The sequence below is a fragment of the Heterodontus francisci genome, chromosome 9, assembly GCF_036365525.1.
Source record: "Heterodontus francisci isolate sHetFra1 chromosome 9, sHetFra1.hap1, whole genome shotgun sequence".
Lineage (NCBI taxonomy): Eukaryota > Metazoa > Chordata > Chondrichthyes > Heterodontiformes > Heterodontidae > Heterodontus > Heterodontus francisci.
Window position 1 is genome coordinate 95,533,046 of NC_090379.1, and position 15,357 is coordinate 95,548,402.

Here is a 15,357-nt window from a genome sequence, read left to right on the forward strand (position 1 = left end):
GTAATTACATTTAAATTAAAGTTTTTCTCTCAAAATATTTAGGCAAATCGATGGTTGATGAAGGAGCCCAGTACATTCATGGGGCGAGCATGAAGAACCCCATTTTTCAACTTGCCAAAGAGCATGGCCTCCTGCAGCAAACATATAATTCAAGCACTGAATGGTCGGTGCTCACCAACACACAGAAACAGCTCAATCCCGACTTCACTGAGGAAATGAGGAATCTAGCTAGCAGTATACTGAGGCGTGCTCGTCTTCTTGCTCAAGAAAAGGGGTACACACAAGCTAAAAGCCTTGCTGATGTCTACTTAGAGGAAGTAAAAGTGTTACTCATACAATGGAGTGGTGACCATGTTGACCTGAGGAGACAGAAGTTGGGTATGCTGAACATGTCATTAAAATTGCAATGTATCCATCTTGCAACAAATGGGCTGGGAGATGTGTCCGTACACGAATATGAAGAATATAAAAACATCGAAGGCAATGACTGAAATTCTCAAGGGTTAGTAAAGTGCAGCTGGAACTGTCTGCAGACCACCCTGACATCTTACGCAATGTTTACAGGCTTTGACATTTTTAACCATTTGTTTGGGTAGGGTAGCCTAGTGATTATGATGGTGGGGAATTGGGGGAGATGCAGAATTGAGAAATATTTCCCAGACATTTTCCTAAATTGGTCACATTTCTCACCTCCCCAGGAAAGTGCATGGCTACCAAGTGGATTAAGTAATGGATATGGATTCACCGGCCGGAATTTTACGCCGCCCCAGTGGGTCGGATGGTGGCGTGGAGGCGGCGTAAAATTGAGTGATAGGCTCTGGGAGGCCTACCAGCCAGATTCTGCCTCCGAATAATTTTACAGAGGTCCGGCGGAGAGGAGGAGGGAGGCGGGGGTGGGAAACGGCTTGCCCGCCTGAGGCCAATCAAGACCCTTAAGTAGGCACTTAAAGGCCACTTAATGGCCCTCGCCCGCCTCCACGGGTATTTTACCCATGGCAAGTGGGTGTGCTGGGGATGTGAAAGACTGCCCAGTAATAGCTGCCGGCCTTTCTGCGCCCCGGGGGGGTGGGGCATGGCAGTGGGGCACAGGGTGCCTGATTGAGGGCCGCCCCTGCCTCCCAATCCACCCCCAGGATCCAAGACGCCCCCCCCCTCCCCCCAAACGACCACCCTAGCCTCACCAGGGCATGACCGATCCTCCTGGTCATCCAACCCAAACTTACTCATTCTCTCGGCTCCATCAGGTCGGCTGGGCTGCAGTCCCAGCAGTGGCCACTGCTCCCAGTGGCACTGCTGAGACTAAGAGCTGCTTGCCCGCTGACTGGCTGGCAGCTCACTGAGGCGGGACCTCCTCCCTCAAGTGGGTGGAAGTCCCAACTCGGGCCAATTAAAGCCTGGGAATACATAAAATATGGGACAGATCCCCAGGCTGGGCGGAAGCGGGGTTGTCACCGACATTTATGTCATAGTCCGGCTCCCGTCCACCCACTGTAAAATTCCAGCCACCATGTCTGGACAGAATGGGCTTGATGGGTTTTTCCCATCTGCCTTTGTATATGTTTGTGTTGTGTTCCTAATTCTACTTTTGTGACAAAATACTGTATCATTTTAGGTTATTCCCCAGCTTATTGCAGAAATTGCTGGAGGTTATCCCTAAGAAAAAGCTGCTGCTGGAGAAGTCTGTCAAGCAGATCCTGTGGAATGGAAGCTTTGAATCGGAGGATGGCTCACTGCATCCAGTCAGAGTCGTGTGTGAAGATGGAGATCAGATTCTAGCTGATCATGCCATTGTAACAATTTCACTGGGTAATTATTATAACAGTACGTCGAGGTGCCCACTTCTAGTGAATTGTAATTATTTCACAAAACTGCAACCAGCATTGAACCACAATAATTTCGACAGAACACCTATCTGCCATTGCCAACCTGATGGGATCCTCTTAGAATCATAGAAAATTTAAGGCACAGAAAGAGGCCACTTGGCCCATGGTGTCTGTGCCAGATCCCATGGCTGGTCTCACATATGTCGTAGAATAATGACCATAATGCTGCCACTTTTGTGTCGAAGCAATTACTTTGGGTGTGCATTGCCATGGAACAGCATTATAACTTCAGGGACCGATCCCAAGGTGACACATATGCACTCTGAAGTGAAGGGATATGAGATGTCAGGAGGCCATCTCAACCTGTACCATGGTGGAGTACACCACCCATCAAATGTGAAGCCAGGTTTAAAAACTGCTGTATCGAGTTCTTAGATCTACTGGTTTCTGTATTGCAATACTATTTGGATTTAAAAAGCACATTCACCCAAAGTGAAAAATCTCTTAACAAGAAACTTAGGAGAAGGTCGATAGTTCAGGACACCGACAAAGCTGAAAACAGCAGAGGAGCTATTTGATGAATGCACACTGAAGCCTGCTGGTTGCACGTGAATAGTGCAGGTGTGACTAGCACATAGAGGAATCAAGTACTCTGCATCTTTCGTGTGCATTTGGAAGTTCAGATTTTTGAAGTGAGGACTAGCTAAATCATGAGTATTAGAGTCATAGAGTCATCGAGTTATACAACACAGAAACAGGCCTTTCGGCCCATCGGGTCTGTGCCAGCCATCAAGCACCTAACTATTCTAGTCCTATTTTCCAGCACTTGGTCCGTAGCCTTGTATGCTATGGCGTTTCAAGTGCTCATCTAAATACTTCTTAAATGTTGTGAGGGTTCCTGCCTCTACCACCACTTCAGGCAGTGTATTCCAGATTCCAACCACCCTCTGGGCGAAAAGAATTTTCCTCAAATCCCCTCTAAACCTCCTGCCCCTTACCTTAAATTTATGCCCCCTGATTATTGACCCCTCCGCTAAGAGAAAAAGTCTCTTCCTATTTAACCTATCAATGCCCTTCATAATTTTGTATACCTTAATCATGGCCCCCCTCATCCTTCTCTGTTCTAAGGAAAACAACCCTATCCTTTTCAGTCTCTCTTCATAGCTGAAATGCTCCAGCCCAGGCATCATCCTGGTGAATCTCCTCTGCACCCTCTCCAGTGCAATTACATCCTTTCTATAATGTGGTGACCAGAACTGTACACAGTACTCCAGCTGTGGCCTAACTAGCGTTTTATACAGCTCCATCATAACCTCCTTGCTCTTATATTCTATGCATTGGCTAATAAAGGAAAGTATCCCATATGCCTTACTAATTTCCTTAACTACCTGTTCTGCTGCCTTCAGTGATCTATGGACAAGTACACCAAGGTCCCTCTGACCTTCTGTACTTCCTAGGGTCCTACCATCCATTGTATATTCCCTTGCCTTGTTAGTCCTCCCAACATGCATCACCTCACACTTCTCAGGATTAAATTCCATTTGCCACTGCTCTGCCCATCTTACCAGCCCATCTATATCGTCCTGTAATCTGAGGCTTTCCTCCTCACTATCTACGACGCCACCAATTTTTGTGTCATCTGCGAACTTACTGATCATACCTCCTATGTTCACGTCTAAATCATTAATGTACACTACAAACAGCAAGGGCCCCAGCGCCAATCCCTGTGGTACACCACTGGTCACAGGCTTCCACTCACAAAAACAACCCTCGACCATTACCCTCTGTTTCCTGCCAGCAAGCCAATTTTGGATCCAATTTGCCAAATTGTCCTGGATCGCATGGGCTCTTGTCTTCTTAACCAATCTCCCATGCGGGACCTTATCAAAAGCCTTACTGAAGTCCATGTAGACTACATCAACTGCTTTACCCTCATCTACATATCTAGGCACCTCCTCGAAAAATACAATCAAGTTAGTTAGACATGATCTCCTCCTGACAAAGCCATGCTGAATATCCCTGATTATTCCCTGCCTCTCCAAGTGGAGATTAATCCTGTCCCTCAGAATTTTTTCCAATAGTTTTCCAACCACTGATGTTAGACTCACCGTCCTGTAATTATCTGGTCTATTCCTGCTACCCTTCTTGAATAATGGTACCGCATTCGCTGCCCTCCTGTCCTCTGGTACCTCTCCTGTGGCCAGAGAGGATCTGAAAATTTGTGTCAGAGCCCCTGCTATCTCCTCCCTTGCCGCATATAACAGCCTGGGATACATCTCATCTGAGCCTGGGGATTTATCCACTTTTAAGACCGTTAAAACATCTAATACTTCCCCCCTTTCAATGTTAATATGTTCAAGAATATCGCAATCCCCCTCGCTGATCTCTACACCTACATCGTCATTCTCCACAGTAAAAACAGATGAAAAGTAATCATTTAAAATCTCACCTATGTCCTCCGGCTCCACACACAGATTGCCACTTTGGTCCCTAATGGGCCCTACTCTTTCTCTGGTTATCCTCTTGCCCTTAATATACTTATAAAATGCCTTAAGATATTCCTTCATATTGACTGCCAATTTTTTTTCATGTCCCCGCTTCGCTCTCCTAATTACTTTTTTAAGTTCCCCCCTACACTTTCTATACTCCTCTTTGCCTCCGCTGTTTTCAGTGCTCCGGATCTGCCATAAGCCTCCTTTTTTATCCTGATCCAATACTCTATATCCCTTGACATCCAAGGTTCCCTGGACTTGATGATCCTACCCTTCACCTTAACGGGTACATGTTGGCACTGAACCCTTAGTATTTCCTCTTTGAATGACTCCCACTGGCCTCATGTAGACTTTCCTACAAGTAGCAGCTCCCAGCCCACGTTGGCCAGATCCTGTTTTATCAAATTGAAATCGGCCTTCCCCCAATTCAGTACCTTTATTTCTGGTCTGTCTTTGTCCTTTTCCATAACTACATTAAATCTTAGAGTTATGGTCACTATCCCCGAAATTTTCCCCCACTGATACTTCTACCACTTGTCTAGCTTCATTCCCTAGGATTAGGTCCAGTACTGCCCCTTCTCTTGTGGGACTTTCTACGTACTGACTCAAATATCTCTCCTCTATGCATTTTAAGAATTCCTCCGCCTTTAAGCCTTTTGCACTAAGACTATCCCAGTTGAGATTAGGTAAGTTAAAATCCCCTACTATTATTACCCTATTATTTTTACACCTCTCTGATATTTGCCTACATATCTGTTCCTCAATTTCTCCCTGACTGTTTGGAGGCCTGTAGTACACGCCCAGCCGAAAGATTGCCCCCCCCTTTTGTTCTTGAGTTCGACCCATATGGCCTCATTTGAGGAACCTTCTAAGATATCATCCCTCCTTACTGCAGTAATTGACTCCTTGATCAACAGTGCAATGCCACCTCCTCTTTTACCCCCTCCCCTATCATGCCTGAAGATTCTATGCCCTGGAATATTGAGTTGCCACTCCTGCCCTTCCCTCAGCCATGTCCCTGTGATAGCAATAATATCATAATCCCATGTGCTAATCAATGCCCTCAATTCATCTGCCTTATTAGTAAGTCTCCTTGCATTAAGCTATATGCAATCCAGCCTTGCATTTTTCACCTGTGCTCTGCCTTCCAGACTGACTCAGTTTCTCTTCTATATTTGGCTGTGTCTCATCCCCTACTGTACCTCCACTCTGTATCCCATCCCCCTGCCAAATTAATTTAAACCCCCTCCCCCCACCCCCAAAAGCACTAGCAAGCCTCTCAGCAAGGATGTTGGTCTCATTCCAGTTCAGTTATAACCCGTCCAACTTGTACAGGTCCCACCTTTGCCAGAAACAGACCCAGTGATCCAGGAACCTAAAGCCCTCCCTCCTGCACCATCTCCTCAGCCACGCATTCATCTGCTCTATTTTCCTATTCCTATACTCGCTAGCGCGTGGCACCGGGAGTAATCCAGAGATTACAATTTTTGAGGTCCTGTTTTTTAATCTGTTACCTAGCTCCCTAAATTCTTGTTGCAGGACCTCATCCCTCTTTCTACCTATGTCATTGGTACCAATGTGTATCACGACCTCTGACTGCTCACCCTCCCTCTTCAGAATGTCCTGCAGCCACTCCGCGACATCCTTGACCCTAGCACCAGGGAGGCAACATACCATCCTGGAGTCTCGTTTACGGCCACAGAAATGCCTATCTGCACCCCTTACAATAGATTCCCCTATTACTATACCTCTTCCCCCCCCTTTTCCTCCCCTGCTGTGCAGCAGAGCCCTCCGTGGTGCCACGAACTTGGCTATTGCTGCTTTCCTCTGGTAGGTCATCCCCCCCAACAGTATCCAAAGCGGTATATCTGTTTGAGAGGGGGATGGCCACAGGGCACTCCTGCACTACCTGCCTGTGCCTACTACTTCGCTTGGTGGTCACCATCCCTTTTCTGCCTGTGCAGCCATTACCTGCGGTGTGACCACCTCGCTAAACATGCTATCCACGATGTTCTCAGCATCGTGGATGCTCCACAGTGAATCCACCCGCAACTCCAGCTCCATAATGCAGGTCGCCAGTAGCTGCAGCTGGATACACTTCCTGAACACATGGTCCTCAGGGACACTGGAAGCGTCCCTGATTTCCCACATAGCGCAGGAGGAGCATATCATGGGGCTGTGCTCTCTTGCTACGACTTACCTTTAGATTAATTAGTTACTCCCTTAATTGAAAAATACTAATTACATTAGGGGCCTTGTTCTACCCACTTCAATCTAAAGTCCTTAATAAGTTACACTGAATTAAAAAAAAACACTTTAGTAGTACTCACCTTATCACTAGAGTTTTTTTTTTCAACGAAGGTATACTTAGGTTTTAAATTGACCTTTAGGAGAAATGGTTGACCATTCTTTGGCAATAACACACCCTACCTTAATGAATATCAAATGTCACCCCAAAAATACCAGGGTGGCAAGTGTACTTGGCCAAGCCATTTAAGGTGCAGGATTAAAGCTCTGGCCTGTTAAATGGGCTAGAATCAAATCTGACAACTGCCAGCTATATAATGATGTAAATTTAGTTGTAGCTCCCAGAAGGAAGTAAAATTTAATCCTCATTACTTCCTCATCATGTTGGCAGGTATTAATCTGTTCCCAAGATGTGCTGGCCATCTCAGGTTCAATGTCAAATGTCTATGGGAATGACAGCAGAGAGGCAGTGGGAGTCTAATCCTTTCTTTCCTCTCACATGAGTTTGCCAAAAAAGCCTTAGTTTACAGAGCAAAGTTTCCTCATCCAACTGTATTCCTGTTTTCTTCTGAGGCCCACTGATGTGTTTAGTTATCCATTGATGGCTTTTCCTCTTTGAAAAACAGGGGTGGGAGCTGGAATCAAAGACTGACAGGTACAAGCAACCAATGTCTGGTTAGTCCTCATCTTTGGAAGCACTCTTTAGTGAATCAAATGGCAGTTTTTTTAACATTGTTCCCACCTCCAAAATAGGCCATGGGGTTCAGAAGATTCAAGGAAAAGGTGAGCTTAAAGATTATTAAAAAAAAAATCAACTCCATGTTAGAAACAAAAGAAGAAAATTAGCATTAAAATGAATGAGGAGATTTGGAAGCAGTGACAATACAGGTAAAAATAAAAGGATGATGGTGTGCACACTGGTAAATGTCTTAATGGTTTAGTGTTAATATCTTAGTACTAAACCTCTTCTTGAAGGTCAGGTGGCTTTACCATCATATTAGGCACTGGTTTCAGCAGCAGTGTGTGTGAGCAGAAAACTAACAATACCAACAATACCAGGGAGATAAACATTCCCTGACCTGCCATTAGTACAAAAATTAATTTATAACCAAAATAAAGTAAGATAAATACAATTAAAAACAATATTTGATTTTTTTTTTTACTTTATTCACAGGTTGTCTAAAGGCAAATAGTCAGTCAGTGTTTCAGCCAAGGCTTCCTGAGCAACATCTGCATGCTATTCAAAACATGGGCTTTGGTACAATGAATAAGATTTACCTGGAGTATGAGGCACTGTTCTGGGATGAAAATATTGATCAAATTGGATTGGTTTGGGAGGATGAGACCCCATTGTCTGGTCAGAAACCCAATCTGGTTGAGTGGTGGAGGCGTGTTCCCATTGTTTATGTGGTCAGACCAACAGAAAGGTACTAAAAAAAGTCTTATATCGACATGGCACCATAATATGTTTTTCAGAAATGTCTTAATATATTAATTTGAAATTCAAATGTGCATAGCACACTCACGGCAAGTAGCCCTACTGTGAACATGCAAATGTGCATTGTATCTAAAGCAGTGAGTTAGAGCTTAAAATACTGGAGGGGTGCAGGGGGGTAGCGGTAAAAGTCATGATGCAGCTATACAAACCCCTGGTCAAACCTTGAGTACGGTGAGCTGTTCTGAGCACCACACCTTTGGAAGGATATATTGACCTTGGAGGGAGTGCAGCATAGATTTACTAGAATGATATCTGGGCTTCAGGGGTTAAATTAGAAGAAGAGATTGCACAAACTAGGGTTGTATTCCTGGAATTTAGAAGGTTAAGGGGTGATTTGATCAAAGTTTTTAAGATATTAAGGGAAATAGATAGGGTAGATTGGAGAAACTATTGTTGCTTTGGGGAGTCTAGGACTTGGGGGCATAGCCAAAAAATAAGAGCTAAATCTTTCAGTAGTGAAATTAGGAAACACTTCATGCAAAGGGTGGTGGAAGTTTGGAACTCTCTTCCACAATTGGCAACTGATGCTAAGTTGTTAACTTTAAAATGGAGATTGATAGAGTTTTGATTGGCAAAGGTATCAAAGGATATGAGACAAAGGCGGGTATACAGAGTGTAAGACATAACCTTTTACCCTTGATTGGTTTATTCCACAGTTCAAACACGAGAATTACAAGAAATAAGGAGACAACACTCAAAGCTCTAATTCAACACTAATGATTTTACTAGGTTTGGTGGGAATACTAGTTAACAATATAATACACCAGTTAGTCACAAATACATTACAATACATACACGATCACCCAGTGAGTGGTCAGCTCCCTGTTGGTCTTTCTCTTGAGTAGTGGCCAAACGACCTGACTGAAGCACTGAATCACTCTTTGCAATGATTTTTAAACCTTTCTTTCCAAAGTGGGCAGGATATTTCATTGACAAGATCGTACTGTCCTAACAAAATCCACCTTAAGCTATAATTGTCCAATGAGGCATCTAATTCTTTGTTCAAACTACGATGTTAAGGAATAACTTGACAATCAGCAAATGTTTACATTTCCTTCAGTAATTTTATTGCCCCTTGTGGATGTTTATCAGCACACACAATAGCAGCTTCCTTTCCTGGTCACGCACACATTTTTAAACAACAGGACAATTAAATAATCCAGATCCCTGAAATTCAGAGTTCTTACAAACTGTTGCTTGGAGAATTTCTAATCTCTGCATTTCAAAAGAAGGCAAACTCTGACATCATCAATCAACATCAGTTTGTGTCACTCTCTCAGCTTTTCAAAACACTTTGGACCACTCAGGCCAGCCGAATTAGCAATTTAAAACATGTTCAATCATGTCAATCTCTTATCTTTGTGTTTCCAGACACCATGACTCCATGTTTTTGTGTACTTCTGGCTTCTCCAAAGTCTAAACTTAGCATCAAAGTGAAACATAGCTTTGAAGTATGTCGGTTTACTGTTTTGGACTCTATTTTTATGACCTTTCTGCTTTTTGTTAAACATTTCATTGCCTAAAAGTGTTTTTTCACCAATGACTCTGTTTATCCATAATGAAAAAGCTTGTAGCTGTTAACAATTTACGTTAGCTTGAAAAGCCCTTTTGGCCTTCCCAATGCATGCTGATCAGATTTAGTCAGTTTTCTGTATATCTAAATACAGCATAGCTTCCTGTATTTCATTTAAACTATTGATGCTCATGGGCTAGATAGCCTTGCAAGTCTTAACCACAAATTTCAATTAAAACAATATCATGTCTCTTACAGACGTTAGGTTGCAGATCAGCCATGATCTCATTGAATGGCAGAACAAACTCGAGATGCTAAATGGACCACTCTTGTTCTGTTCCTAGGAGTGGATATAGGATTAAACATTGGTCCGGAATTTGTGGTCAGCGGCGAAGCAAGGCCGCTCACTGCTGACCTTGAAGAAAGCTGCATTGGGGGATCTAGCGCTCTCTGTGGTGATAACTTTAACTGTCTCGATGGCAACTAATTATAGCATAGTTTAACAGGGATTCCCAGTGTCGAGCTGCAGAAATGTCATCAAGCTGTCCAAAAAACCAAATCATATTAAAGAATTCTCACAGACAGCCAAACAGGACATGAAAAGCATTGATGATAAAATCACCTTTCAAAAACTTTACAGAGAGCAAAATAAAGATTGAGACATATACATTGGGTGAAGGTAAAACCTGAAATATCTTGAAAAAACTTTTTTTTAAATTACTAAAAAATTTAGTTTCAAAAAATCTGGTAATTAATTATAATGGAAGCATTTAACAATATTTAACATATATAAAATAAAAATTTCAGGGCCAGATCTTGTTGTTCAGCAGTAGTTATTACTCAGATCATTGCTAAAATCCACCTGCACCTCACTGAGCAAGGCTTAACATTTCATACACTTTCGAACACTGCTAAGAGCGGAAAAGGGAGCGTTCGCACCAAATCAATTAATTTCTCTAATTGACGGCTTGGTGGGATGGTGGGGGTGTGGGAGAAGGGGTCCACAGCACAGACTGTGGTGGAGCACCTGAAGTTATGGTCAGATTCACAGGGGTAATGAAGGTGAACGCTGACAGTTTGCCATCAAAAATTAGGCCCATGTATCTAACTCAAATTTTGTTTCAAAAGTTTGTACTCTCCGCAATTCTACTCCAGGAATGATGCTCTCAATTGCCTGATAACACAAGCATTTATGAAAACAGAGATAAGTGATGTTTCAGAGGTGTAATTTTAAATGAAAATTAGTATAATAATATTTACTGTTGACTTTTTTTATTTATTCATGGGATAATGGTTTCGCTGCTGGGCCAGCATTTATTGCCCATCCCCAAGTATCCTTGAGAAGGTGATGGTACGCTATTTTCTTGATCTTTTGCAGTCCTCCAACTGAGTGACTGATAAGAGTTAAGAATCAACCACATTGCTGTGGGTTTGGAGTCACAGAGGCCAGATGAGTAAGGATGAGAGGTTTATTTCCCTAAAGGGCATTAGCGAACCAGTTGGATTTTACATCAATCCAGTAATTTCATGGTCACTATTACTGATGCTAGCTTTTTATTCTCGATGTATTTGATAAACAGAATTTAAATTCCCCAACTGCTGTGGTGGATTTGATTTCATGTCTCTGCATCATTAGTCCAGGCCTCTGGATTACTAGTCCAATAACATAACCACTATGCTACCCTATGTAATAACATTCTTCTTCTTCTCTTCTTCTTCTTTGGCCTCCTTGTCTCGAGAGACAATGGGTAAGCACCTGGAGGTGGTCAGTGGTTTGTCGAGCAGCGCCTGGAGTGGCTCTAAAGGCCAATTCTAGAGTGACAGACTCTTCCACAGGTGCTGCAGATAAAATTGGTTGTCAATTGGCCCTCCCCTTGCGCTTCTGTCTTTTGTCCTGCCAACTGCTAACTGCATAATAGCATTACATTTGAATGAATATTTGTTCTGTTTAGTTTTTTGACAAGTCCCAGTGCTTTAGGAAGTTTCAATAAGATAAAACACAATTTTAAGAAGCTTTAGTTCTGAAGTAAACGTTAAGGATATGGAGTCAATATGTGCCTGATCCCTTTTAATTTCTGTTCCTATTCAGCACTATGTTCAGAGTAATGCGGACACAAGTGCACCAGTGCAGGATTGCAAATATGCATTCAACCAAAGTTTGCAACTGCGACAAAGTCTCTGTCCATCTTTGTCCAAACATAATGGCGGCATGTGGTGTCCAACATTTGTGTGACACTTTCCAAAGGAAGTCTCAGACAGACAGACCTGGTCATCTGCCTGCAGTGCTAATTCAGTCTGTTCTGGGGGAGCTGTTTTGAATATGGCCTGATCCATTACACATTCAGGGAAACTGCAGCAGTCCATCTCCTGCCACTGCCCTGTCTCTCTGACCTCCTGCGGTCTTTCTTTCACTACTAGGGGGGATACCACCTTCACCTCTGCCAGACTATCACCTAGGAGGTCAACCCTGTCCACAGGCAAACTAGGGACAATCCCTACGGTCACTGGTCCAGAAACAGGGTTGCACTCCAGGTGCCCAGGTACAGGCATACACTGCCTTCCAATACCATTCGCCCCCATTCTGGTGTTTACTGCACTCTCTGGGGGAAAGGTCAGGCCTTTTCCCAATAAAAGGGATCTAGTGGCTGCTGTGTCCCTGAGAATTACTATGGGTTTGCTTGCCCCACTTGAGGAGTGTGGGGTTACTTTTCCTTCAAACACAAAACCCTGATAGTCTTCAGGAATCCTATTAGCTTTTCCTGCACTTGCAGCTGTAAGCTTCCTGGGTGTCACTCTTACTGCAGTTAAAGCCAGTTTGTTCTGCTGTGCTTTCCATCAGGTCCCGTCTTCACTGATCAGGTGTGCCCTGATTACCCCTACAGGTTTTTGCTTTAGTTTCCAGTAGTCAGCTTTTAAATGCCCTGCTTTATTACAATGGAAGCACACAGATCTCCAGGTCACACTCTTGCTCACAGCACCTTCCCTTTTGGCTAAAGGATGGTCCCCTGTGTCTCCTGCTTTCCTTTCTCTCCCAGGAGTGCTTGGACTCCTATCACCTTCCCACCCTTTGTCCATTTTGGATTTGTGGGGGTGACTAGGAAAGGTTCTCCCCTGGGAAACTGACTTATAAATTAAAGCAAACTCATCAGCCATAACAGCCGCTTGCCGGTCTCTCAGCCCGCTGCTCCTCGACATGTGTCTTTGTGGAGAGTGGGAGAGAGTTTTTAAATTCCTCTAACAGAATTACTTCTCTGAGATTCTCATAGCTGAGCTGTTTAAGAGCCCTCAGCCACTGGTCAAAAGCCAGCTGCTTACTTCTTTCAAACTCCAGATAAGTTTGATTAGCTTGCTTCTGAGGGTTTTAAACTTTTGGCATTAGTCTTCGGGTACTAATTCATGTGCCCCAAGGATAGCATTTTTGGTCTGTTCATAATTTGATGAACTCTCATCTGGCAACAGGGAATAAACCTCATGGGCTTTTCCAGTTAGCTTGCTTTGTAGTAAAAGAAGTTAGGTTTTAGCTGGCCATTTTAGCTGCCTTTACAGTTTCTCAAAGGACACAAAAATGTTTCTACATCTTCCTCATTGAATTTTGGAATTAGTTAAGCTAGTTTTAACAACTTTGTACCCAGCCCTAAATTATGCTCTTCCATATTGACCATGATTTCACTGGGGTTACTCCGTCACCCCCTAGTTAACTCAAGCACTTTAGCTCCATTTCTTCGCATTCCTTCTGGAATATTCTTTCTCTCTCTCTCGTTCCTTCTCCTGTCTTTCTCTTTCTTCACATTCCTCTGGAAGGCTCTTTCTTTCTCCCTCTCCTGCCTCTCTCTGTCTCTCTCTTTTTCCTGTCTCTCCCTTTCTCTTTCCCTGTCTTCTAATTCAAGTTTCCTTTGTTCCAATTGTATTTTTGCTAGCGGTACCCTGTCTGAGTCTACTTCTAACACTGCTTCTGCTTTCCGATTCAAAGGAAAAATGGTCAGCCACTAGCCTGAGGAGTTCAGACTTCCTCGCCTTGCCACGTACAGTGGTCCCACACTGCTCAGCCATTTTCCACAACTTCTCCACAGACAGTGCTTTTAACTCATCCCAAGTTACTTCACCCTGGCTTGTAGAGCTACTAGCATCAGTTGCAGACATGTTAGTAATTAATCACACACAACCACAAGAAAACCTGCATTGAAATCTTGCTCTTTTCTTCCTTGGGAGCAATTTGGCTTCCCACTTCCAATTTCTCTCGTTTGGCTGTGGGTCAATTCTGGCATTAGCACCCAAATTTTTGTCATGACCAGGTGAGAAAGAGGTCTAGGGCTCCCTTTCAGCCTTCACCTGGTCTTACTCTAACAGGGTTTAATTTTAAACACACTTTGTTTTTAGCTCCGCCTTGGTGAATCCTTGTTCACTGCTTTCCAATTATAAGGCAAAGAAACCAGCACAAACAGGCTTTTGTCGGTTTAAAGAAGAAAAGTTGAAATTTATTAAACTTGAACTTAAACTCTAATTCGGTTGATGCCTAGGGCAATACAACGCGCCCATGCTAGCATGCATACGCGATACACACATGCAACTAGAGACAGAAAAGAGCAGAAGAAAAATAAAGTGGAAAGTTTTGGGGAAATATCTGAAGAGTTTTTGTTAAGGTTCTTCAAGCTCACTGTAGAGTCCTTGATTGTCGACAGATCTTGCTTTTCGTTAGGGCCCAGGATTCTTCTTAAACCTTGTTCGCTGTAGGAGACTTTTCTCTCTTGGGGTTCATGTGTCTTCAGTGGATTCAGAGGCTTGTGAGAAAGAGATGGGAGCAGACAGGAGAGATTGTCTCAGCTCAGGAGCAAACAGTCTTTCTGAGTTCAAACTGTTTGTACAATTCAGAAAACCCAGGTTCCCAAGAAGGTTAGTCATGTGACTACTTTTAAATGATTACTTTCATCTGTGTTCACTATGGAGAAGGATGATGTAGGTGTAAAGATCAGGAAGGGGGATTGTGATATACTTGAACATATTAGTATTGAAAGGGAGGAAGTATTAGCTGCTTTAGCGGGCTTAAAAGTGGATAAATCTCCAGGCCCAGATGAGATGTATCCCAGGCTGTTTTGTGAGGAAAGGGAGGAGATAGCATGGGCTCTGACACAAATTTTCAAACCCTCTCTGGTCACATGAGAGGTACCAGAGGACTGGAAGCAACGAATGTGGTACCATTATTCAAGAAGGGTAGCAAGGATAAACCAGGTTATTACAGGCCGGTAAGTCTAACATCAGTGGTTGGGAAACTATTGGAAAAAATTCTGAGGGACAGGATTAATCTCCACTTGGCGAGACGGGGATTAATCAGGGATAGTCAGTATGGCTTTGTCAGGGGGAGATCTTGTCTAACTAACTTGATTTAATTTTTTGAGGAGGTGACTAGGTGTGTAGATGAGGGTAAAGCAGTTGATGTAGTATACATGGACTTCAGTAAGGCTTTTAATAAGATCCCACATGGGAGATTGGTTAAGAAGATAAGAGCCCATGCGATCCAGGGCAATTTGGCAAATTGGATCCAAAATTGGCTTCGTGGCAGGAGGCAGAGGGTAATGGTCAAGGGTTGTTTTTGCGATTGGAATCCTGTGACCAGTGGTGTACCACAGGGATTGGCGCTGGGACCCTTGCTATTTGTAGTGTACATTAATAATTTAGACGTGAATATAGGAGGTATGATCAGTAAGTTCGCAGATGACACAAAAATTGGTGGTGTCGTAAATAGTGAGGAGGAAAGCCTTAGATTACAGGTCGCTATAGATGGGCTGG

The 15,357-nt window shown here is 43.4% G+C and overlaps 1 protein-coding gene across 1 annotated transcript in view; it reads left to right on the forward strand.

Annotated features, from left to right (window-relative positions):
• Positions 1–15,357, forward strand: part of LOC137373346 (peroxisomal N(1)-acetyl-spermine/spermidine oxidase-like) — a 43,809-nt gene that overhangs the window by 18,025 nt on the left and 10,427 nt on the right. The window contains exons 3-6 of the mRNA XM_068038168.1: positions 43–490; positions 1,613–1,806; positions 7,737–7,989; positions 13,491–13,551. Of these exons, the coding sequence (XP_067894269.1) occupies positions 43–490; positions 1,613–1,806; positions 7,737–7,989; positions 13,491–13,551 (956 nt within the window). The remainder of the gene's footprint in view (positions 1–42; positions 491–1,612; positions 1,807–7,736; positions 7,990–13,490; positions 13,552–15,357) is intronic.